Source organism: Halichoerus grypus, chromosome 6 (assembly GCF_964656455.1).
Source record: "Halichoerus grypus chromosome 6, mHalGry1.hap1.1, whole genome shotgun sequence".
Classification (NCBI taxonomy): domain Eukaryota; kingdom Metazoa; phylum Chordata; class Mammalia; order Carnivora; family Phocidae; genus Halichoerus; species Halichoerus grypus.
In genome coordinates this window covers 94667356-94692762 of record NC_135717.1, presented here as the reverse complement: position 1 = coordinate 94692762, position 25407 = coordinate 94667356, and the positions used below count along the sequence as shown (strand labels likewise).

Here is a 25407-nt window from a genome sequence, read left to right as displayed (position 1 = left end):
GTAAATAGATGTGTGGGTTAATTTTCAGCCCTCTAGGACTGTCAAATACAGACAGATTTCATCAGCACAAGTAGACAGCAGTCTGACCAATAGCCATGAAAACAGAGTACAAGAGTCTATGTTTGGTGCAGAAATGTAAAGGTGTGACTGGAGAAATGAGTCTAATGATCTAAGTACATCATATCTTCCACAACTGATTTCTTACCTTTATTTCCAACCTCATCTCTGTCATCTACCCTATAGAACTCCTTCATTCCAGCCACCTACTCTTTTCATTACTGCACACACAAGCTTGAATTCTCAGGCAGAGTGTCTGGAACTATCAATCTCCTCAAAATCGAGCTCATGATCCCTGGGTCTAAACCTCTTGGGCTAGACTTTCTAACACTGGCCTCTATTTGTCCTGTCCCTAAAACCTCCCAGTACCACTGGCCTTGTGGTCAGAAGAAATGGATCCCAATGCAGATCTTATCATATGATCTTATGACTGAGACTGTCTCATTTGAGGCTAATATTCCTCACAAGCAAAATGAGAGAACTTCACTACATCATTGCAAGTCTCTTCCAGCTTCACGATTCTAATTCTTACCCTAATTGTTTCAACAATTCTAATCCACTAGCTACGGAGATGTTTCCTATCTCCATATAAAAGAACAAGGGTAGAGTAAGAGCCAGAGCTGCTACCAGTGTGGTCTGCTTCTGGGTTGGTCCCTGAGCTCCCAGAGAGCTGTGCAGTTAGTTACGTGGTAGAGAAGACGCCACAGGCACACACATCAGGGATTCCTTACAAGAGTTTTTCCACTCCTGGTGGAGGCTTGACAACCAGCAAGACATGCCGATGCGTATGTGATTCCATTTTCACCACACACAGGTTCCCATTTTGTCTCTGAACATTTGCATCTTGAGTTGCAATCTGAAAAGAGAGCTCGTTCATGATAAGAGACAGGTTTGGTTCTGAAAAGAAATGTAACAGTATAAAATATTACCTCTTAGCAGGCAGCACCCTAATATCTTCAAAAATCAGTGTTCTTGAGTAATATAAATGGCAGTGCCAACGGAGTTTGCCTTTTGGAAACACAATTGTCATCAGAAATGCCAGTTTCTGATTATTAAATGTGAGTCTACTATTAAGAAGCTTTCTCTTGAAAGTTATCTTTAGAGGTTTACACCTTCACATAATATCCAGTTCTTGGTTTATGGTTTTTACTAAAATCGACGATCTCTAGGATCTTCTAATACATTTCTATGCAAAGATGTAGGAAAGTGGCTAACAAAGCAGAAAAGTAAACTTCTAGAGCAACTAATGACATTACTTAAATGCATTGCAGGCAGTGTGTGCATGAGCATGCGTGCTTGTGTGTAAATTTCCTTCACAATTGTCTCGGCATCAGTAGAATGGGCATTGCTGATGGTTCAGTAAAAGAAAGAAAACAGTCAAGTAGTCAACATTATGTCAACAGACTTCAGTTTGGAAGAGCTACACATCCTATTTGTGTCTTACTAATAAATGCATTGCCAGTTCATCTAACTTTTCTCTGTCTCAAAATCTCCCACTCTATGCAGCTCTTCCATATCTCAGGTCATTCTTTCTGATTCTCTTGCACATGCTTTTTCAATGACTTACCCATTCATTTGTTCATGTGTTCAAAAATTTTGTGGAAGCCTTCTAAGTGCTAGCTTTGGGAGGAGAGAAGATAGTTACAAATATGAATGAGACAATATTTGCCCTTAAGGAGCTGGCTTTCTGCTCTAACAGTTAACTTTACATAATTTTGATGGTCTTCTCTCTTTTCTCTCCCTGTCATTCTGTCTTACCTTCCCCCTTTATCTCTCCCAGAATTCCTTCTCTTTCACTTCTATTTCTTCCCCTCACTTGAATGACCTCATCCTTCTACTTTTATTCTCCTTGTTCCTTTCATATTCCTTTATTCTTTTCAGGGCATACTTATGCAATGGTATTTCTCTTCTACCTGTACCTTATTTTTCATCCCTTGGCACTCCATCATTCTTTTTTTTTTTTCTCTATTATTTCGAATTTATTTACTTGATTATTCTCCTCCTCTCTCTCTCTCTTTTTTTTTTACAAAAGCATTTGAGGGACTTAAAACTGAAACAATAACAACAAACCCCACGTGCATTGTCATGTACACTCAGTGAGGGCAGGAACTATTTGTTTTATTCACTCCCGGGTCTCCAGCACCAAGAACAATTTGGGACATACTAGGTTAAGAAACAAGATTTCTGGTAAGTCAATCAAAGTAAAACACTATTTTATTCTGGAAGAAAATAAATGTCATTTTGGCCCCTCCTTCTAAGAGGTATGTCCTATAATGATTGCAATTATAATTTCTTAATTGATGGAATATTCCATCTAGTAGAACTGCTATGCATTTGGTTACCTCAAACATAAAAGCCACTGAGATGTCTCCAGACAGAATAAAAGGATATAACTAGGCCTCCTGAGAAGTCATATAGGAGTATTTCATCCTGTTCTCTTCTATAAGGCATTAATTGTTAAATTAATTGAGACTGTTTGGTAGTATCTGAAAGTATAAGTAAGTGCCTTTGAAAGCCTAGAATCAGGCCACTATGGATAGTGTAGGACTGGGATCTCAGAAGGTTACTGTTGAAAGAATTTTGGGGGAGATCTAGGCCAACTTCTCATTCGGCAGATTAGGAAAGTCAGGTCCAAAGTGGGCAAATTACTGGCTCAAATTCACAAGGTTTATTAGTAACAAACTTCAAAATGAGAATTCTTCCAGGCCCCTGGATTCTAAATTTCTTATCTCACATCAAACTTACTCTCATTATTGCAGAAGAAAGGTTTCTTCCATTACTATATCTAAAGCTGTCTACAGGGTTCCTGTTGAATGTCCAGAATCAAAACAGCCTTGTGGAACAAAGCAACTCAGGATAATCCCTGGGAAGCATATTGTATTCTATAAAGCCAATTATTTTATATTACTAAATTATGTTAAATTTATCATCTAGGACTATCTTGAAGCAGAAATTAATTGCATATATGTTTTACAAAGGATGTGTTGGCAGAGTTATTTAAAATTTTAAGATAATTTTTATCAAATATGTCAGAATATTTATACTCAAATGGGATTTTGCTTTCAAAAGAGTCATGTTGGGATGCAAGAGCTTTTTCCAGGGATGTTGCCATTTCTTTGGCTGCTTCCAATAGCAAAGCTACCCTTAAAGGTTAAATCTTTGCCATTGTTGGGAATATTCTGGAAAACATGGAAAGCAATTTCAAAAGAGGAGTTTTAGAATGTTTTAGATGATGAAAGCATTATTGCAATGCAGTTGTAGTCTTTTAAGGCAACTGCTTTCAAAGGCTAGTACTCATGCAATGAATATATTATCTTTTATTTGTTTAAAAATATTTAATCATTTATTGTGTGGGCAAACTTTTAATGAACCTCAAAACTTTGCCATTGTTGTCCGTCTATGTGTTTGCTTTTGGCTTAGAGACACGATGATGTTGTAGAAAGAATATTATACTTTGAAGAGGTAACTGACCTTTCTAAACTCAGTTTCCTTTAAATGAGGATAATAAAACTTACCTCATAAAGATGCTTTGAGGATACAAGTGAGATAATGAAAGTTATGGTGTTTTGTAAATTGCAAAATACAAAGAATTTTACCACTGTCCATCTACCATTAGGATCATAGGGACAATTAAAGACAGCATAGGGCTTCTACTCTCTCCAGAATCTTCTTGCAATTCCTGCTTACAACTAACGTCCTTAATCTACATTGCTGATGGTTAGCAAGGCAACGTTACTACACTCAATTAACTGGTAACTGGTAACTTCTTCTGGTAACTCCCAGAAGCAACAGTATATAAACTTCTCAGTCACTAGTTTTCTTGGACTTTTTAGATGGTAAAAAGTATAACTAATATTCACTTAAGAGCAGGAGAAACCAGGTTAATGAGGGTGATGGAGATTGGACTATGGGGACAAGACAGATAGGTAAACATGGAAGGAAGCACAGGAAGAAAGCTGGAGAGCAAGCAGTAAATAAGCAGCAGCTAAACTAACAGAAACAGATCATTAGATCAGGAGCATTGGCCTTTGAGCCACAGGCAGAGTTTGGACAGTCACGAAGTGCAGTTAGTGTGGTAGGCCTGGCACACAGTAGTGGCTCAATGATTAATTTAAACAGATAATATATAGCTGGGTGGAAGAACGAAGACAGCTGTGTCTGGGAACTCATGTTCAGAGGTAGAGAGATGGCAAGGACTCTTGAAAGGAAAAGACAGGGTAGTTCCTTCAAGATCCAGCTTTGTATTAAGATGGACAGACCCTGGAACCTAAGAAAACTAGTCATCCACCCCATACGAGATGGCATAGGTCTGAAAACATCAATAAATATTCTCTTGACCAACTGCAAAGAGCTAAAGAGAGCTGTTGTGTGGTTTACCAGGCTGAGGAATAGCATTCTCTCCTGAAACTTCACATGATTTGAGTACAACAGAGACTACAAAAAGTAGCACAGAGACCTTTCCAGTTATCCAAGTGTTCAAAGAAAAAAAAATACAATTGTTTACAAATGGCACATTTCTTTTGTGCCAGGAAAGTACTAATCACTTCCATGTATATTATCTTGGTTAAATCTTACAAAATTTTATAAGGTAGTTATTATTCTTATTTTTAAAGTGGAAAAATTTGAGGTTTGATTAGATTAAATGACCTATAAAATGTCACTTCACTAATGATGGACAGAGGCAAGATTCAAGGTCTGTGTTTTCCATTGTCAGGTTGCCTTATATAAGGAAGATATAGATGTAATATTTTTAATAATTTCTCTTAGGCAACCAAAATCAAAGGAGATGACAGATTCTGGTGACACTAACAGCTCCCATGTCAAAGTACTGTCAGCTATTCCACAATAAAACTATAATTCCTTTTTCATATTTATGATGTTCACAATCAAATTATCTTATTTTGAAACTCTATCAATAATTAATTTGATTAAACAAGCCAATCTCCTCAGATTACTTAATGAGTGAACCTACCCTTGGTAGGAGACAGTTAGTCCTGCCACATCAGAATTTTCACAGCCCAGTGCAAACAGGGAAAGGAACAGGAGGTACCCAAGAACAGATGATCCCAAGTAGAGTTTTGCAGCTCCATACACACTGATTCTGAATTTTTTCATAACTATCCCCCCAGAGAATATTCCAAAGGCCACTGCAGGTATGTTGATGAGCCCTGAGGAACAACAACAACAACAACAACAACAAAATATATATATATATCATTTTGTGAATCTCTAAAAGAAATCTGAGTGTACTGACATAAACTTTCTAAGGGATTATACAAAACTATATAATAGTTCCTGACAAGTTATTAGACTGGTTGGTCATTTTAAGTTATAGAAATATTAATTCACTATTATCTACTGACATATCAAGAGATTTTGATGAGTGTCCAGGTTATAGATTAATGATAGCACAACTGAGAGTCTCAGAAGTCTGCCTAACTTGTCTAGCACAGAGTTTAAAATCAATAAACACTGAATTAATCAATGAGTCAACGTCTTTCTGGTCTAATCCCAGGATTAACAGGTACAAGCAAGGGGCAACTAGGTGATAGTTAATGTTCTTTAAGTTTATGCATAAGAGAATAATAGATACATGGAATTCAGGGAACAAAAACACAGTTTTGGTTCTTTTTTTCTAGCCCAAACAAAACTTATTTTTATAGAGTCTTAGTTGCTTAGTTTGGTATCTTTCCTAACAACTGCAACAACAAAACAACAGTAACAAAACAATGTATTATTTGACTCTTTTTGTATTTACTAATTGCTTATAATGTACTAACCACTCAGGTAAGCATTTAATATATCTCTAACATTTATCCTTCACCACAACCCTAGTAGATAGCCATATTGTTATTTTCACTTCAGATAGCAATTTATTCATGGTCATGGTTAGTAAGTGTTAAAGCCAGATTTGACAATATAGAGTTGATGTCAAATCTCATGCTTTTCTTTTTTTTTTTTAAGATTTTATTTATTTGACAGAGAGAGACACAGTGAGAGAGGGAACACAAGCAGGGGCAGATGGCAAGGGAGGAGCAGACTCCCTGCTGAGCAAGGAGCCTGATGGCGGGGCTCCATCCCAGGACCCTGGGATCATGACCTGAGCTGAAGGCAAGTGCTTAACAACTGAGCCACCCAGGTGCCCCAAATCTCATGCTTTCAATCACTACATTATACTGTCTCTCCTCCAAAGAGTTTGGAACACAGGATTCTTGATAAATAGATGTGTAATCTCACTAGTAATCAAATAAATGTGATTTTAAAACAACACTAGGAAGAGATCCAACAAAGTGGTTGAGAGCTTGGACTCTGGAGACCTAAATACCTGGTTTGGACCTCAGTCTCACACGTTAATAGCTGTGCAATGGCAGGTGATTCTCTGAACTTCTATAAACCTGTTTCCTTACCTATAATATGGAGCAAAAATAGTGCTGAGGTGACTAGCATGAAAAGTTCCTAGCACATGCAAGGTTGGTTCAATATCCACAATACAATCAACGTGATACAATACATTAACAAAAGAAAGAACAAGAATCATATGATCCTCTCAATAGATGCAGAAAAAGCATTTGACAAAGTACAGCATCCTTTCTTGATCAAAACTCTTCAGAGTATAGGGATAGAGGGTACATACCTCAATATCATAAAAGCCATCTATGAAAAACCTACAGCGAATATCATTCTCAATGGGGAAAAACTGAGAGCTTTCCCCCTAAGGTCAGGAACGCGGCGAGGATGTCCACTATCACCACTGCTATTCAACATAGTATTGGAAGTCCTAGCCACAGCAATCAGACAACAAAAAGAAATAAAAGGCATCCAAATCGGCAAAGAAGGAGTCAAACTCTCACTCTTTGCAGATGATATGATACTTTATGTGGAAAATCCCAAAGACTCCACCCCAAAACTGCTAGAACTCATACAGGAATCCAGTCAAGTGGCAGGATATAAAATCAATGCACAGAAGTCAGTGGCATTCCTATACACCAACAAGTCAGAAGAAAGAGAAATTAAGGAGTCGATCCCATTTACAATTGCACCCAAAACCATAAGAAACCTAGGAATAAATCTAACCAAAGAGGCAAAGGATCTGTACTCAGAAAACTATAAAATACTCATGAAAGAAATTGAGGAAGACACAAAGAAATGGAAAAACGTTCCATGCTCATGGATTGGAAGAACAAATATCGTGAAGATGTCAATCCTACCTAGAGCAATCTACACATTCAATGCAATCCCCATCAAAATACCATCCACTTTCTTCAAAGAAATGGAACAAATAATCCTAAAATTTGTATGGAACCAGAAAAGACCCCGCATAGCCAGAGGAATGTTGAAAAAGAAAAGCAGAGCTGGCGGCATCACAATTCCGGACTTCCAGCTCTACTGCAAAGCTGTCATCATCAAGACAGTATGGTACTGGCACAAAAACAGACACATAGATCAATGGAACAGAATGGAGAGCCCAGAAATGGACCCTCAAGTCTATGGTCAACTAATCTTTGACAAAGCAGGAAAGAATGTCCAATGGGAAAAAGACAGTCTCTTCAACAAATGGTGTTGGGAAAACTGGACAGCCACATGCAGAAGAATGAAACTGGACCATTTCCTTACACCACACACAAAAATAGACTCCAAATGGTTGAAAGACCTCAATGTGAGACAGGAGTCCATCAAAATCCTAAAGGAGAACACAGGCAGCAACCTCTTCGACCTCAGCCGCAGCAATTTCTTCCTAGAAACATCGCCAAAGGCAAGGGAAGCAAGGGCAAAAATGAACTATTGGGACTTCATCAAGATAAAAAGCTTTTGCAAAGCAAAGGAAACAGTCAACAAAACCAAAAGACAACTGACAGAATGGGAGAAGATATTTGCAAATGACATATCAGATAAAGGGCTAGTATCCAAAATCTATAAAGAACTCATCAAACTCAACACCAAAAGAACAAAGAATCCAATCAAGAAATGGGCAGAAGACATGAACAGACATTTTTCCAAAGAAGACGTCCAAATGGCCAACAGACACATGAAAAAGTGTTCAACATCGCTTGGCATCAGGGAAATCCAAATCAGAACCTCAATGAGATACCACCTCACACCAGTCAGAATGGCTAAAATTAACAAGTCAGGAAATGACAGATGTTGGCGGGGATGCGGAGAAAGGGGAACCCTCCTACACTGTTGGTGGGAATGCAAGCTGGTGCAGCCACTCTGGAAAACAGTATGGAGGTTCCTCAAAAAGTTGAAAATAGAGCTACCATAGGATCCAGCAATTGCACTACTGGGTATTTACCCCAAAGATACAAAAGTAGGGACCCGAAAGGGTACGTGCACCCCGATGTTTATAGCAGCAATGTCCACAATAGCCAAACTGTGGAAAGAGCCAAGATGTCCATCAACAGATGAATGGATAAAGAAGATGTGGTATATATATACAATGGAATATTATGCAGCCATCAAAAGGAATGAGATCTTGCCATTTGCAACGACGTGGATGGAACTGGAGGGTATTATGCTGAGCGAAATAAGTCAAAAAGAGAAAGACATGTATCATATGACCTCACTGATATGAGGAATTCTTAATCTCAGGAAACAAACTGAGGGTTGCTGGAGTGGGGGGTGGGGTGGGAGGGATGGGGTGACTGGGTGATGGACACTGGGGAGGGTATGTGCTCTGGTAAGCGTTGTGAATTGTGCAAGACTGTTGAATCTCAGATCTGTACCTCTGAAACAAATAATGCAATATATGTTAAGAAAGAAAAAAAGAAGAAGAACGTAGCAGGAGGGGAAGAATGAAGGGGGGGAAATCGGAGGGGGAGAAGAACCATGAGAGACAATGGACTCTGAAAAACAAACTGAGGGTTCTAGAGGGGAGGGGGGTGGGAGGATGGGTTAGCATGGTGATGGGTATTGAGGAGGGCACGTTCTACATGGAGCACTGGGTGTTATGCACAAACAATGAATCATGGAACACTATATCTAAAACTAATGATGTAATGTATGGGGATTAACATAACAATAAAAAATTTAAAAAAAAAAGAAAGAAAAGAAAAGTTCCTAGCACAATATACGGCACAAAAATATCATTCAATTAAGTTGTTACCAGCATTTCAATCTGTCAGATTCACAAAGGTGAAAATATTGGGATGGGTGGGTAGAGTGGAACATGTCTGTGTTAGAAAAGGTGGGAAAAGTGGCCCTTTGGTGACTTCTTGGTTAGATTCTAAATTGGTAAATGTTAAAATTAAAATGATCACATTAGAAATCAGACGAACCATGAGAGACTGTGGACTCTGAGAAACAAACTGAGGGTTCTAGAGAGGAGGGGGGTGGGGGGATGGGTTAGCCTGGTGATGGGTATTAAAGAGGGCACATATTGAATGGAGCACTGGGTGTTATACTCAAACAATGAATCATGGAACACTACATAAAAAAATAAATTAATTTAAAAATATTATAAAGATTATATTAAAAAAGATTATAAAGATTAAAAAATATTATAAAAATTTTTACAAACAGTAAAAAAAGAAAAGAAAAGAAGAAGAATCAACCCACCTCGAAGGGGGCAAGATCACAAAATTGGTGAAATAAAAAAAGAAGAGGAGGTGCTAGTTTTTTCTTTCCCAGCTAAACTGAGGTTTGTGGCTGTAGCAAGTGGCAGAGATGAATGTATCCTGGGCCCCTAAAGAGCCAAATGTCAAATAAGAGGAAACTGATTATTATTTACTTTTAAAAAGAGAGCATATAATGGAAAATAATATAACAAACCTGGCTTCTCATGACCCGAGTTAATAAATGCTAACATTTTCTCCCAATTTTTCTGATTTTTAAATATGGAGATATATAAGACAGATTCCTTCTCTGTTCCAGATTCCATCTTCCATCTCAAGAACTAACCATTGCCATGGATTTGATGTGTGTCATTTAAGGTCCTATTTTTACATACACATATTCATAGTACTTGACTTTGAATCTCCCTCTCATAGACCCAAGACTTACACAAAAAGGGCAGACTGAGTCCTGTTCTCTTTCAATTCTATCTCCCAAAAGCAGTTTGTAAAAAAAACACATCTTCTGAAAACTAGGTTCTAAATTGAAACCTTGAGAGCATGTGCTTAGAATTTCATTTATTTTGTAAAGTACCAATCCAAAGCTAGGACATAAGGAGTCATAGCACAAAGGATACCCTTTGATACCCTTTGTAACTTCATGCTGTGTGGGTTTCCACTAACTTTTTCCCATCCTGATCTGGCTTAGAAGAACCTGAGAATCAAAATGGGATGATTCTATGGGTATTTCTCCCTCAGTACAAAACGTTAAAAATCAGGAATATCCTCTCTTGACTGATCTCCTCTTAGAGGCCTGTGTTCTCTTGAAACTTCCAGAAAGTTTCATGTATTCTCTTGCCTCCAGTCCTTTCTACACAAGATATCTGCTTCATCTGACCAACGTCCTTTCAAAACCCCACCCTTGTTTCTACATTTTCATCTTTTAACACCTCCTTATTCTTTTGCTTTTGATTTAGGTATTGACACCTTCTCCTAGAAGATTTTCTTCTGACTCCAAGATAAGGTTTGTTCTCCCAGAGTTCTCTGGACTTCTCATAATTAGAGACTTCTCACAGCCTCCACCAGCTGTATGGTGCCTCCAGGGACATCTCTAGCATCAGGGTGCACAAGTTGGTCATCAGAAGCCCCTTTCCTCCTCCCTCTGCCTCTGGCCCTTGTACAGGGTCCCATAGGCCGCAGTCTTGGTCCTTGTCACAATTACCTGTTAGCTTATCTGGTTTGCACCCCTCACCTACCAAGCTCACCTTCAAAGCAAAAACTGTGCTCACCACTATATCTTGTGCTCCTTGCAGTTTTCCACAAAAATGTGCTAAACGACTAAACTTTAGTTTATCCATGTATAACATTTCTCCTGGATATTTTACTTTCCTATTTCAAGATAAATGAATTATAACATGATTCCGTAAAACAGTAGTAGTACATTTCAAATATACTGTCAGCTTGATTCCCCCTTTCAAATTCCCTAGGATCTGTAAGCTATCTATGCTGGGCCAAGTTGAGTTGATAGCAGATTTCCTAAACATCAAATGATGTTTCCTCCCAAATCTTCTCTTCTTTCACCCGAGGCACTTTTAAGTCAGCTAATGAAGTAGAAATTTCACTCTGATTTCTTCATTACACACTTTTTTTCACTCACACCATAAAACGTGCTGATCTTAAAACGTTTACCATCTAAATATTCCAAATGGAAATACCAGTTGTAATTTACACCAGCATCCACAATTTGTTTCAATTTACTTTATGTACTTCTTTTGAATTTAATATATTTACTCAAATAACAGGAAAGCTAGGAGAAATTTAAGAGCAAATATGTTGTTGTTACTTCCGTATACTCATTCAAGCTGAAGACCTTATTCTTTGTTACTGTTCGAAACAGGAGTTATGAGACTCGTGTAAAATATTTTAAGATGGACAGCACAGTTACAATATAATTTGGGAACTCTGATTCCCATAAAAATGTATGATAGCCTTAGTCATTAAAATGAAATAGTAATAAGTTATAATAATAATAGTACTTTGGGATGGACTTAGAGCTTTTCTCCAGCAAAGAAAAATTCTGTAATATATAATGGACCTTCACAATATTACACTAATGTTAGAAGATATAAATATTAAGATTTGAATTTTACCGAGAGAGAAATGCAAGGAAAAATTTATGGGACTTTTCACACTCATGTAGCCAATTGGGTGTAGACAAAGAAGTAAACTTAGCCATCTTTCTTGGGTATAATAAAAGTATTTTTTTCCTCACAAACTAAGATTGTTTTCCATTATCTCACAGATTTTTAATATAACTTAATATAACTTGACCTAATTCTAGAACACATCATAACACATAATTTGCTCTGCTAGCTTAGCCACAAAAATTAATGTTTTCTATTAATAAGCAACTTTCCCCAAATAATTATCATAACTTTTCCTTATTTGTAACTTCTCCAAGAATGGAGAATGATAATCATTGTTGTCAATGAGAGACAATGTCAATGTATCATGTCCACTAGGTATTGTCTTATTTAATAAAAAAAACTCCAAGAAATTAAGAAAAATGACTAAATAATTGTAATCTGTGTATTAAGAAGGAAACAAAACATAAGATCATTTTCACATAACTTAACAGTGATAGAAGAAGCTTTAAAAGAGGAGAAAAATTCAGCTATCTAAACTTCGTCCAGTGGAAATTGCAATGGGGAGAAAAAAACCCACACACTCAAAAAAGCAAAATCATTTTGCCATATGCCTCCTAGTCCCTGAATATGAAACATTTTTGTTGCTTATTTTTCTTTAATTTTCTTTGCAAAATTAAAGTAGCTAACATGAGAAAATATTATTTCTAAACTCTAGAAATATGGCCAACATAGCAAAACATGTACAGCAAAAATAAATCATCATTGTAACAACTGGCCCTTGAACACAAGGAAAATTTCTGTTTATGCTTTCCACCATGTCATGTCAAATGTCTTCTCTGAGAGCAGAGGGGAAATGTGCTTTCTTCGTGCTTCTCTCCCTTATTTCATCACAGAAAGGATCATTCTTTGTAGCCTCCCCCACTTCACCCCCAAAAAAATGAAGGAGAAAAGAGAGAGAAGTATGATAGAAGAAGAGAAAGAAGTGAGAGAACAGTATTTATTGAATGACAGCTGTATACACTTACAATGCATTTTATAGGTCTTATTTAATCTCTATTTTAACCTAATGATGCATTTGTTTTCACCATTCTAAAGATAATCAAAATAAGTGTTATGGATATTGACTCATTTTCCCACTTACTCTTACTGTGCTTTTTTTCCATACTTAATTAATGTGAAACCAAGATACATTCAGGAAAGAATCCTAGTTGTAATGATTGAGATCATTAGACACTATTACTTATCTCTCACAAAAGTACTTGAATTATCCATAGACATGACATGATAGAAATTATGAGGAATCAGAATTTTAGGCAAACTTTGATAGAGGAGTCAAAAAAATTCTGATGATGAGCTTGGATCTCAGGGACCATCTGAGTGTACAGAGAAGGATTATGGTTAAAAGAAATCAACTGCCCACAACTTAAAAAAGAATTATTAGATTCTTCTTGTCAGTTTTCCAAAAATAATTATGTCCAGAGAGGAAATATAACTCAGGGGAATTAATTTTATTCCTGGCTACATCATAATGTATGTATGCAATTAGGCAGGCCACTGAATCTCTCAGAATTTCAAGTTCTTTCATCTGTGCTAATTTTCCTTAAGAATAATTTTATGGCAAAAGTATTTCATTTATTATCTACCCAATAAAGGAATGAGATTACATATAATCTCATTTTCTATTATAAATATCCTTCCCCAAACAATGCTCTTAATTTTCCTTTATGAAATAAATGTTTTTAATTTGAAATTAAAAATGTATTTATCATTCTAGTGACACCAAAATCAAATGCCCTCAAGCTCTAAGTGTTATGGACATGTTGAATAATAAGAAATAAACATACACTTAAAGATGTGTCACTTCATTGCAATTCATGGGGGAAAAGATGGCTTTTTCATTTTGATAATGAACCTTGACCTTTTCCTTCACATTATACCAAAAAAAAAAAAAAAATTGAAAGGTATGATAACCAGAGTCACCTGGGTGGCTCAGTCAGTTAAGCATCTGCCTTCCACTGGGGTCATGATCCCAGGGTCCTGGGATCAAACCCTGCATCCAGCTCCCTGCTTAGTGAGGAATCTGCTTCTCCCTCTCCCTCATCCCACCCCCCTCCCCGCCACTTGTGCTTTCTCTCTCTCAAATAAATAAAATCTTTAAAAACAATACACTACCTGAAATGTATTATAACCTAAATGTGAAAGTTAAAACACTTAGGCTACTAGTAGAAATATCAGGAAAACATTTTCATGGCCTTCGGTTTTGACAATTTCTTAAAACAGGCAATAAGACAGCACTAATGAGAAAGAAAAAGACTGGAAAATGGACTTGCTTAAAAATAAGCAGCTTACCATTAGGAGAGTGAAAAGAAGAACTGAAGTCTGTGAGAAAATAGTTATAATACATATATTCAATAAAGAACTTGTATCAAGAAAGAAGTACCTACCCCTACAAATCAATAAAAAAAGAGACAGACAGCTCAAGAGAAACAGGCAAACAATTTGAAAATAATTGACAAAAGAGAATGTTGAAGTAACCAACAAGCCTGCAAAAAAGTGCTCAGCATCATTAGTTATCAGTTAAATGCAAATAAACTATAAGATATCACCACACCCCATAAGAAGGGTTACAATGAAAAAGACTGACAATACTAAGTGTCATAGAGATGTGGAGCAACAGGAACGTTCTTATACTTCTAGTGTGAGTATAAATTTACACAACCCTATTGTAAATGTTTTGGTTATATTTACTGGATCTAAATATACATACTTCCTATGGCCCAGCAATTCTGCTCCAAGATACAGCCAAGAAAAATGTTGTGTATACAACCACCAAAATACAAATAGAATGGTCATGCAGTGTTATTTATAATAGTCAAAAGCAGAAAACAACCCAAATGCCCACCAACAATAAAATGAATAAACTGTGGTATATTCATGTGATAGGATATGACACAGCAATGGAAAAGATCAAACTGTTATACACAACATGAACGAATCTCATAGATTTCACTTTGACTGAAATAAGCTAGATACAAAAGAGTACATAGCATACTATTCCATTTGTATAAAGTTCAAAAACCAGCAAGGCTGACCTGTGATGACAAAGTTCAGGATAATTATTAGCATTGGGGGGAAAGTGTATGGAACAGGAGGAGGTTTGAGGGAGCCCTCTGTGGTTCTGAAATGAGTTCCATGTTCTAGCTGATAGTTACTCTACAGATTTTTGTGTAAACATTTATCCAGCTGAGCTACACATTTAGGGGCTGTAGAGTTAACTATTGTTTGTAAGTTATAGCTCAATAAACACAAAGGAGATTTTGAAATAAAATAAAAAGAATGTCTCCTAAGCTTTTATTTCTCTTCTATTCTTGTTAAAGTCAGTATAAAGCACTGATTGGCATGGAGGGGGTTTTGGGGGAATGAAACCTAAAATGTTTCTTCAGGTCAACCATTAAATCATACAATTAAATCAATTTGAACCAATTAATGTTGAAAGTAAAAGTTGAGTGGTATAGCTTTAATATTTATAATTTAGCAGACTAGTCTGAATAGTCAATTAAATTAGCACCTACTAAGTGTCCATTATCCAGGATTCTTACAGGACAATTACAGATTCTGAAATAAGCTCAGAGGCCTTTTTCAGAGGTCGAGACATAGAACAATTTTAAAATATTTTATGAAGAAGAAATGTTTTTAAATCTTTGGATTTTCCTACCATTAAGGAATATGTCCCAAGGAATAAAATAGGCCTTTAAACAGAAGCATTAAATGATGTTCTCATGGACTAAAGGAGCTAATCCAGGTTTTAAAAGTATCCAATTACTTGGAGCATGATGTTCATGTATTTGCACATTCTGGTTCTTCTTCATTCATTTCTTCATGCTTTTCTTTGCCCTTCAATAGCTTTTTCATTGTTGACTGATCTGCTATGCTAGAAACACAGCGCTTTTAAATAACCTGAATACCAGGACTCAGGAAAGTCCTTTAACTCTGAGCAAAAACAAACTTTGTTTTGCAATGAACACCTTTTAACCTCTCCGAATACTCACTTTTTATGATCCTAGAAACTGTTCAGGTAAAATGGCCACTGTTAGGAAGTTTTGGTTACACTTGAAGGACACATACCCAGTATCACAATCTCCTAATAAAATGCACGTTCGGTTTACATAATATTCTTAAGGTCACTCATTTACAGTTGTGAATCGTTCTTGCTGCAAAATTGTACCACAGACAACCTCAGTATTTTAACTGGATTTTTTTCACTCTGCTAGATTTTTTTCACTCACTTTTTGACTTCATATCTAAAATGTCATAAATCACCTTCAGTCTAAACGTGAGAATGCCTAAATGCCTAAGGGTTAACAAGATGCAGCTGATAGTGCCTACTGGCAAGTGTGAAGGACAGGTGAACATACCGATAACAAAGTTGGCCTTAGAGGATGACTGCCCATACTGCTGCTCAATGTACTTGGGTTTATAGGTCACCATTCCAAACAAAGAATTGAACTGAACGGTGCTGGCACACAAATATAACAAGTACAGTGGATTTCCAAAGAGATTCTTCAGCGATGGAAGAAAATCTATAAGACAAAAATAACATGGAGTAATTAAAGACAGCACTACCCTTAGCAGAAGACACAGCCTTGGCACCAGGGCATAGCTGGCCGAGTCCCACTGCCACGGTTATAGTGTGGTGCCCATATACACTATGGATATGAAGCATTGGCACAAGTCAAGGCTGAGATCTGTCAGGTTCATATCTAGACACAGGCACTCGCTTCTACAGGCATATAATTTAGATTACACTTAGAGGTGTGAGTCAGACAGGAACATGTTCCTCCCAATGATATGGGTAGAAGGAAAGAGGGACAAGAATACTCTCTCCCTACGGAGCTGAAAGTCATTGGTAGGACATCTAGAACTTCAGTTTTCTGGTCTCTCCTCTTCAAACTTGCGTCATGGTCACAGAGAAAGAAACATGAACATTATCTCCATTTAATTTAATGAACTTAATGTGAGAAATGAGCTTTGGCATTCTCCCTTCTTCCTATTATGCAGCTGAAGAGTTTGAAATGTGAAGATTTTTCTGTAAATATTGCTTGCTCGGCCCAACTGAGGGGGACCAATCTTTCTCATGGCCACTCTTTTTCCATGTGAAAGGAATTCATGTTAATATGTCTGGCCTTGTGCCCTGCACCACACTCACTCCTTTGATCAATAGTGGGAAACATGCACCGACACATTTGTCAAATGACTGAATCTCATCTGTTAAAAGGCCACAAGCTCTGAAGATTCACTCTTTTCTGTCCACCCAGACTGATGCGAAGCAGCAATCCCAGATAGGAGCCATTGCCAGGTCTAACCTGTAGTGGTGTAAGGGTGGGAATGTCAGCAAGGAATGTTACCAAAACTTTGGGTCATGATCTTTAATCCCTCTCCAGTAATAAAGCTGACTTTGTAATCTTCAATTCTGCTTCCTGTATAGTTTCTCAATTTTTCTGGACAAATGATGGAGAGAGAGGGGTATTATTTATAGATCCCTTACAGAATCTCGACAGGATAACTGAAAGTGCTTCAAAATCAAGGAGAATCTGGCTCACCTCTTGCCATTTCCATTATTTTTGACTTTTCTCCAAGAGGTGTTTGGTATTCTGTATGATCATCCATAATAAACTTGGATTTTTCAGAGGAGGAATTGGAATCCTCTCTACTTCGGGGTCTTGGCAGACTCTTTGGTAAACACCAGAAAGGCAGAGCTGCAAGAAGACTTACAATTCCTGCTATTAGGTAACCCAGCCACCAGGCTCCTACCCACTGCGGATCCTTTGGAGTAATGGTTACATGATCTGAAAGACAGAGAGGATGGCTAAATAGCACATACAGCAAAGCCAGTGAGTTGAAATAAGCTTATTTTTAAAAAAATCCTAGCATCAGCTCTATCACATCATAAAAATACCTAATAATTCATGCATGATAACTTTCTAGTCTGAACATTATCATCATCTTGCTTTTTGAGGGAAACATGGTGCTTTTTTTCTAGAACATGATGCTTTTCTTCATTTGTTCCTTAGATTTAAAATATAGAGTCTAAATCCTGGGGGAGGGGGTCTTACTTTGCCCTGGGGTTCTGCAGAGGGACCCCCTGGCCCATGATAGGAAGCAAGCACCTTATGAGGGAGAATTATGGGGGATCCAAGCCTTTTGCCAACTGCCCCACATAAGCACCACTTGCATCTGGTCCACATATTGAATGTCTGTCCAAGATTTTTCTCAAAGAAAGAGTTATATCCTATGTCCTCTGGTCCCAATCTAGTCTAAAACATTCAGAATGTTAGTCACTAAATGACAGTAATACTTCAGAGCTAATCTAGGTCTGAAGCAAGATTCGTATATATAAATAAAATGTTAATGTCTTATTCATCATCAAAACTTTATCTTTGACACCATTTCTTATTTGACGAAAAGGTAAGTAGTGATGAAGTTTTTTAAACCAAATCAAGTGTTTTTTTCTTCTTTTCTATATAAGAACCCATAAAACATATGATAGATCTACCTCCACTGCACTCTGTGAGAACAACGAAATAAACACATGTCCTTTGACAACTAGGCCCAATTGCCACATTATACTTGGTAAAATGTTCACACTGGCTCATCACTGCATCTTCACTGCTTCCCTTAACAATTTCCCTCTGTACCACTCATCACACCTATGCTTTCTTATCTGAATCAATCTCCATGACTGGATTTTAAAACCTCAGGAAGTCAAGATACTCAACTTCCATTTTATTCACCATTTTGTGGTAGAACAGCACCTGGGATAGAATAGATGCAAAATTAATGAGGTTAATGAATAAATGAATGAATAAATAAAATTTTTAGAATGTGTCTTGTAGTTTATTTGATAAAAAAAGAAAAATTGGTGCAAGAGTTTTTGCATTTAATTTTAACACATGAGGACTTCAAAATGCAGTTTCAGAATTTTTAAAGCTGAAACTTGTTTTCTTGTTTCTAACTGCTTTCTTGAATTTCTTAAAAAAGGAAGAAAAGTAATGTCCATATCCAGGAGGTACATCTCACAAGGACAGGAACACATTAATGGCTATGGAAAGAGGAGGTCCCCCATTTACTCCCTCCACAAGTACTCTCCCAGAGAATAAGGTAGACTCACTCTAATATGCGTCCACCTGAAAAAGATTTGTACAGTAAAGAACATATTTTGGTTGCCAGAACACTTTCAATTCTTGGTCTTCCTGGCAAGTCTACAAAATACATTATCAATTGATGTGTCTGTCTTGTTATTACACCTGAACCAACAAGAGCCAACAAGAAGCCACAGTTTTTAGGCTTAACTATGCTGGAATGCATTTGAAGTGGCAAACCAGAAGTGAAAAAGGATACATCTGAATAACAAACCACGGGTCATCCAGTTCTAACCACTGCCTATTTTTCATATTCCATTTATTAAAGCATGCAGTGATTAGATCAATGACAAATTTTCAGTGGATTATTTTCATTTTATGAAAGATGACCATCCTGTAACTTTATGAAAAGGGAATTTGATATTTTCTACACCATCCCCGTTAAAAAAATTGCAGTGACTTAAATAAATAAATAAATAAATAAATAAATAAAAATAAACTTTCTTACCTAGGTTTACAAAGCCAATGTCAACATACAGTTTGGCACATAATGAGCCTAGCAGGAAGCCAAAGATCGGTCCTATAATTGCAACCGTCTGCACACACCCTGCACCCAAAAAAAAAAAAAAAAAGCGGCATTTCTCCGCTTTTGTAAATTAATAAATTTTTAAACAAGGAATAGGAGTGAGATCCAGTTAGTAGCTGAAAATATCTCATCAACTCTTCACTTAAGTGTGTTTAATTTGTCAATTTTTCAACCTTATTGAATCAGGAAATAAGTCCTTCTCAGCTTTGGAAGAAGAAGGAACACTTGGAAGGCATTAATTACCTCTTAGTAAGGAAATAACACCAAGATTCTGAAGAAGTTAATTTCCCGCAAATGGAGCAAACTTTACTCCTTAGGAGTAAAAGGAGTAAAACAAAACAAAAACAAAAAAAACCACCAGAATTATACTATTTTGACAGTCTTGCAAAAACTTTTTATGGTTGGTTAAGCATAAGAGTCATTTTGACATTAAAATTGATTTCTTCCACCTTAGAGCAAAAGTGCATGCGTTCAGAGAGTCTGTGGGACCATGTGAGAGCAGTAGCTATGCAGATCCCTGAACACGGCCAGCCAGGGAGCTAGACCTGCGAGTACAGAGAGGTGCTCTTGGAAACAATCATGACCAGCCTGGGCAGCATTAACAGGAAACTAGAGCAGATTGCTTAAACAACACCGTTCCTGGGTGCCAGAAATGTAGCTGTATGGCCTATCTGCCTTTTCATTTCACCACAGAGCTTGATGCACACATATCCCTGCCAGATTAATTTAAATTAAGAGGAGGAGTAAATGGCAGTTACCAGATCCTTTCTGGAAGAGAAGAGGGGGTGAAGAGAGAAAGCAGGAAGGGGACACCCTGACACCTGCATGCATCTCTTGGCTTGCAACCTTTCCTCCAGTCCCCAGAGTAACTGCCTAGCACATGTGATGGAGCTTCTGTTCCAGGTCCTGATTTACGCTGCAGTTTTCCATCAGAGCAGGTAACCTGTTTTTAATCACAGCCTGCCTGACTGTAATGAGAGCCCTCTGGAGTTCTGTGCACATGGCCAGGGCAGAACTATACTGTGGAGCTAGTCCCAGCCCCTCTCAGTGAATTTAAATCTTGTCCTCTATCCCTTGAAGGCCAGGCCCTCAAAAGATCCGAGCCCCAAGAAATCAAGACTGATGTGTGAAATGGAGAAAAATTTAGTTTCCAAGACTCAAGAGGTACTCCATAAATGCTACTTAGGTGCATCTGGCCTTGGAGTTTGAGTTTGCTGTGGTGTGTGTGTGTGTGTGTGTGTGTGTGTGTGTGTGTGTGTATGATTTTAGCTGCTGGTCTATCTACTGGCACCTGTTCCAGAAACAGATTAGCCTCAGGCCTTGCTCTCATCCTTTCTGTGTTTTTATCCATTCATATTTGCTATTGAGAACTCAGAATTCCTTGCCTACCCCTCACGGGAAGAAAATGCTTTAAATAGTCAGGGCTTAAAAGATGGGAAGTAGTTTCTAGGGCTCTGGAAACAAAATAAAAAAATGAATATAAATGACACCTAAATGCTTCAGGAGTACAGTTAACCCAGTAAAAAGAACCTATGAAATCTGAAGTCCAGGAAGATATTTGCACAAAGTCATACATCATGGCAGTTGATCTTCCAGTTATTTCCTTTTAATCTGATGTTCTTTCCCGAATGCAATTGGTCCTTCTAATTCAAGTTTCTTCATCATCCAAATCCTCAGTGTGGACCTCAGAAACGTGTGAACTCAAAAAAGGAACTGGATCTGAAGGATAAGAAGGATAAAACCTTCCACGCTCTATTTAGTTTGGAATGGAGTTGAGAAAACCAGGTACCCTGCTTCCCAAGAAGATGAATGAGGTAGGCTTTACCAATATAGAAAGCAGAATTGTCTTCACTGGCAAAATCATCAAGGTAGGCAATGCCTAGAGGCTGAATAGGAGTTTCCCCAATTCCACGAAGAAGGTTCCCCAGGAAAACATAAACCCACATGGAAGAGCCGGCATCCATTTCACATTCTTGAAAGGAAAGTGAATAAGAGGAATGAAATTAGATCAGTATCAAAGTTAAATATTTATTCCGCATTTCTACAAGCTGTCCTAAAATTGGATTAGGATGTAAAAGTGAAATTTTCAATAGACATAATTTGATAGGAGTCAGAGCAAGTTTGGAAAATATTTTGGCTTCAATGTTTTAGGCAATGTAAATACCCCAGAGATTTTGATCAAGGAACTCTTTTGATTCTTCTTTCTGATGCCTTGCTTCTTATTTTCTCTTTTTTATTCTATATTTACACTGAATTCTTTGAGTTCCTATGCTCCAATAACATTCAATATCCTGTCTGAGACAAAACACAAAATTTCGAATGAAGGATTTTCTCCCCTTAATCTTTAAACTTTTCAATTTTTCAACAGAAATCGCTTGTAATTTTATTGCTGACCAAGTTTTATCTGAAATCCAAAATTTTATATGGGTGATACTTCAACTTTGGGCAGCATCACAATTGTTTGACAGTGAATAATCATTTTTAGGGCTCATGCTAAGGAAACTAATTTCACATAAAAATTTAAAACCCTATGTGCTTTAGTAGTATAACTCTTCGAACAGAAAGAACCTTCCGGCAGTCTTCTTAGAATGAAATTCAAAGCTAACAATTTTTAAATGCTTTTGTAGAAGTCATGTCTTGATATAATCATGTGAAGCTAGAGAATTAACTCCCATATCACAAGTGAAATATACTTTGAAGAGTTTAATCACTTTAATAAAAGCGATAATATTTTCTATCTCCAACAATCACCACTTCTGAATGTTCCCTTTCTGTCAGGCACGGGGCTAAGTGATTGGCAGGCATTTTTAAAATTAAATTCTCCTAATAATCCTATGAGGTAGGAGTTATTTCCACTTATTAGTAGCCCTTAAAGTAAAATTTGAAGGTAAAATATGGGTTATTTAGAACTGAGGTGAATTCTCTTGTGCAGATGAGTCAGACTGTGTGACAGACAAGACTATTGTGTGTGTAGTCTTGTTGCTTCCTAACTCTGCCTCTTCTAGAAATGTAGCCAAGTGACCAAGCATTTTTTTATTTATCTTCTGTGGATTTCCATTCCACTCCCCCCAAATATAATGTTAATTCCTTTTCTAAAACAAAAAAACCCCCTAATTCTAATATCAATTCTACTCCTAACATTTGTGTGACCCCAAGAAGCTTGCTGGTAGGGAAGTCTTATAGATAGGGGAAGACATCTTAGATCTGTGCTTTCCAGTATAGTAACCACACACCACATGTGGCTACTGAAATGTAAATTAAAGTTACAGAACATTAAAAATTCAGTTCCTCAGTCACACTAGCTATATTACAGTACTTAATAGTCACATGTGGCTAATGGCTGCTGTATCAGGCAACCTAGATATAGAACATTTCCACCGTCGCAGAGAGTTCTGTTGGACAGCTCTGCTCTCCAGTGTTGTGGGGGGAATGGGAGCTGTATGGGGAGCATTTCTGAGAAGAGCCCTATATTTACCCCACTATCATTTTTAGGATGAACTTTGTGTCCACTATGTCTGATGTCCACATAAGTCTATGACTTTAAGGGAGCAAGACCTCATTTAAAGGAAAGAAAAAGATTGAGTTGTGAGTCTTATATTGTATACCTGTCTAATAACTTGTCTCTTCCCACTAAAAACATTTTAATTCCTGCCTCTAAACCCTATGTTTCTCTTCTTAACATTAAAGGTTTAAGTATTTCCTAATTAGTTGTATTGCCATTTATATCACATCTTTTGTGATTATCAAAAACAAAAACAAAACATCTTCAAACCCTCCTCTTATACTCTCCTCTCCTTCCAGGGTGTTTTTCTGCTTCTTTTCATACAGCGGGATGGGGTAATCTTTTTACATGATTACATCTTCCCTACCTCCTCCCCTCATATTTCTAGATTTCCTTTAATCCTCTGGCCCTTCCCTTCATTCAAATAACCAGACTTCAAGTGTTCACTGCTCAGGAAAAAGACATCTCAAAAGAAAGCACTGAGGATATTAGGGGAAATTAAAGGTTTTATGATATAGATAAAAGATTTGCATGACTAACAGGTAGATAAAAGAGAAGCTTCCACACTGCCTATAAAGAAATCAATCCGGAGCCTAGGAGCAGGGAGTGAGGTGGGAGTGGTGAAGAGGAAGCGCAGAGCATGTCAATGCTGAAGGGCAGTAGAGAGAGGGCATTTGAGCTCCTGTCTCTGTAGCATCCTGGAGACATGGCAGACACTTGTGGGTAGATGTGTGGGCTCCATGAGCAGGGAGAAGCTGTGCCACCATGGCCAGGTAGAGCCCAGGAAGGTATCAAGACCCAAAAGATGAGACGGTTGTACACTGTGGCCCTGCTTTTGACTCCTCAAAGGGTTTCCAGAGGATTCCCATGTTCCCAAGGGTGGCTCACACAATGCATTGATATGGAATATGGGTCAGCCATACGGAACTCTAGACATTCTAACAAAATTCCCTGCATCCTGTCTTGTGTGGAAAAGAGAACTATTTCCAAGTTTCCAAGACTGTCACTTCCACATTAGAGAGAGCTGCTGTGCTAAAAAGGACATAAAGGTAGACATAGGATGGCCTTAAAATGACATGTATGACCAAACCCTGAGGCCAGAGGGATTTTAAATATCTAAGTTGACCAGGGACTGATAACACCAAGAGGCCCCTCCCACAACCACCCCCTTTGCTATTATGTAAGCTCCCCAGAATGTAAGCAACCCTTGGGGAAAGGGTGAAGGTTAGGGACAAATTGAGATTAAATTTTTGTCATTCTGATGAAAAGGGGATGGACACAGATTTTCAATTGAGATCTGGGGGAAAAAATATATTTCATAGCTGAGCAATGGACTGAGATTTGTATGTGCCAAGCTAGTTTTATCCTTATTCGATGGCCCACCTTATTTGGAACCACTGGGAGCTTTTCTCAGTCACTGGCAATTAATGCCCCTTTCCATAAGATTTGAATCTCTGCATATTCTCTTAGGATCTCATCATATACTGCCTTATATTCTAGGAATTTTTATGACACTATAATAACCCAATTTAAGTAGTAAAGCTTTTGACAGAAAAAAAAACCCAGAAATTTTTGTCCATCCTAAAGCACATATTAATTCTTTTTTAAAAGCTTTCTTAGTCAAGTAAAAAAAATCATCTTACCATCATTTCTTCTGGATTGTGATTTTTCTATAACCGAGAGAGGTAATTGACTGTCTGACTCCAAGAGACATGGAGAGAGGCTGAGAGTGGAATTAGAGAAAGGAGAATACTTTTCATATCTGTACCTGTACAAAAAGAATGTTTTCTTTACTACAGACTCATTTAACATCATGCTAAAAATATTATATGGACACTACATGACTCATTAGGGCACCTGTTTGAGTTTGCAGATACCCCTGAATCTGAATCACTAAAATCAAACCAGCATTTAACAACAATGACCTGAAGGTCTAGACAGCCAGAAAGTCTGCCAGAAAGTCTGGCTTACTGTTATTTCCACCATATCTGAACCAATTACCCGGTGTAGTAAAAGAAAATACAAGGGTTCATTTTAATGTAAAAATAATGACTCTAAATCACCTGCTCCCCTGATAAAAAATATCCAACACTTGATAAAATCATGATTATCTCTAAGTCAGCGGAAAAGAAATAATTGAAAACTATGGTCTTGCACACTGGATTTAGAGTTGTAAATTTAGTAGAACAACTGCATGCTGATTCTAGAGAACTGATGATGATATGTGGGGTTTAAGGGTTTAAGTTTTTATTTAAATCCCAGTTAGTTAATATACAGTGTAATATTAGTTTCAGGTGTACAGTATAGTGATTCTACACTTCCTGAAACACAAGGTGCTCATCACAAGTGAACTCCTTAATCCCATCACCTATTTAACCCATCCCCCCACCAACCTCCCCTCTGGTAACCATCAGTTTGTTCTCTAGAG

The 25407-nt window shown here is 37.4% G+C and overlaps 1 protein-coding gene across 6 annotated transcripts in view; it reads right to left on the bottom strand.

Moving 5' to 3' along the window:
- SLCO1C1 (solute carrier organic anion transporter family member 1C1) overlaps nt 1-25407 on the bottom strand; it is a 64497-nt gene that overhangs the window by 11373 nt on the left and 27717 nt on the right. For 4 of the 6 annotated variants that reach the window (XM_078075705.1, XM_036119175.2, XM_036119173.2 and 1 more), the window contains 7 exons: nt 24623-24747; nt 21303-21449; nt 19400-19498; nt 17353-17598; nt 16168-16332; nt 5030-5225; nt 789-954 (listed from right to left, as the gene is read on the bottom strand). In XM_078075705.1, coding sequence (XP_077931831.1) covers nt 789-954; nt 5030-5225; nt 16168-16332; nt 17353-17598; nt 19400-19498; nt 21303-21449; nt 24623-24747 — 1144 coding nt within the window. The remainder of the gene's footprint in view (nt 1-788; nt 955-5029; nt 5226-16167; nt 16333-17352; nt 17599-19399; nt 19499-21302; nt 21450-24622; nt 24748-25407) is intronic. The other 2 variants (XM_078075706.1, XM_036119176.2) reach the window with 2 other exon arrangements.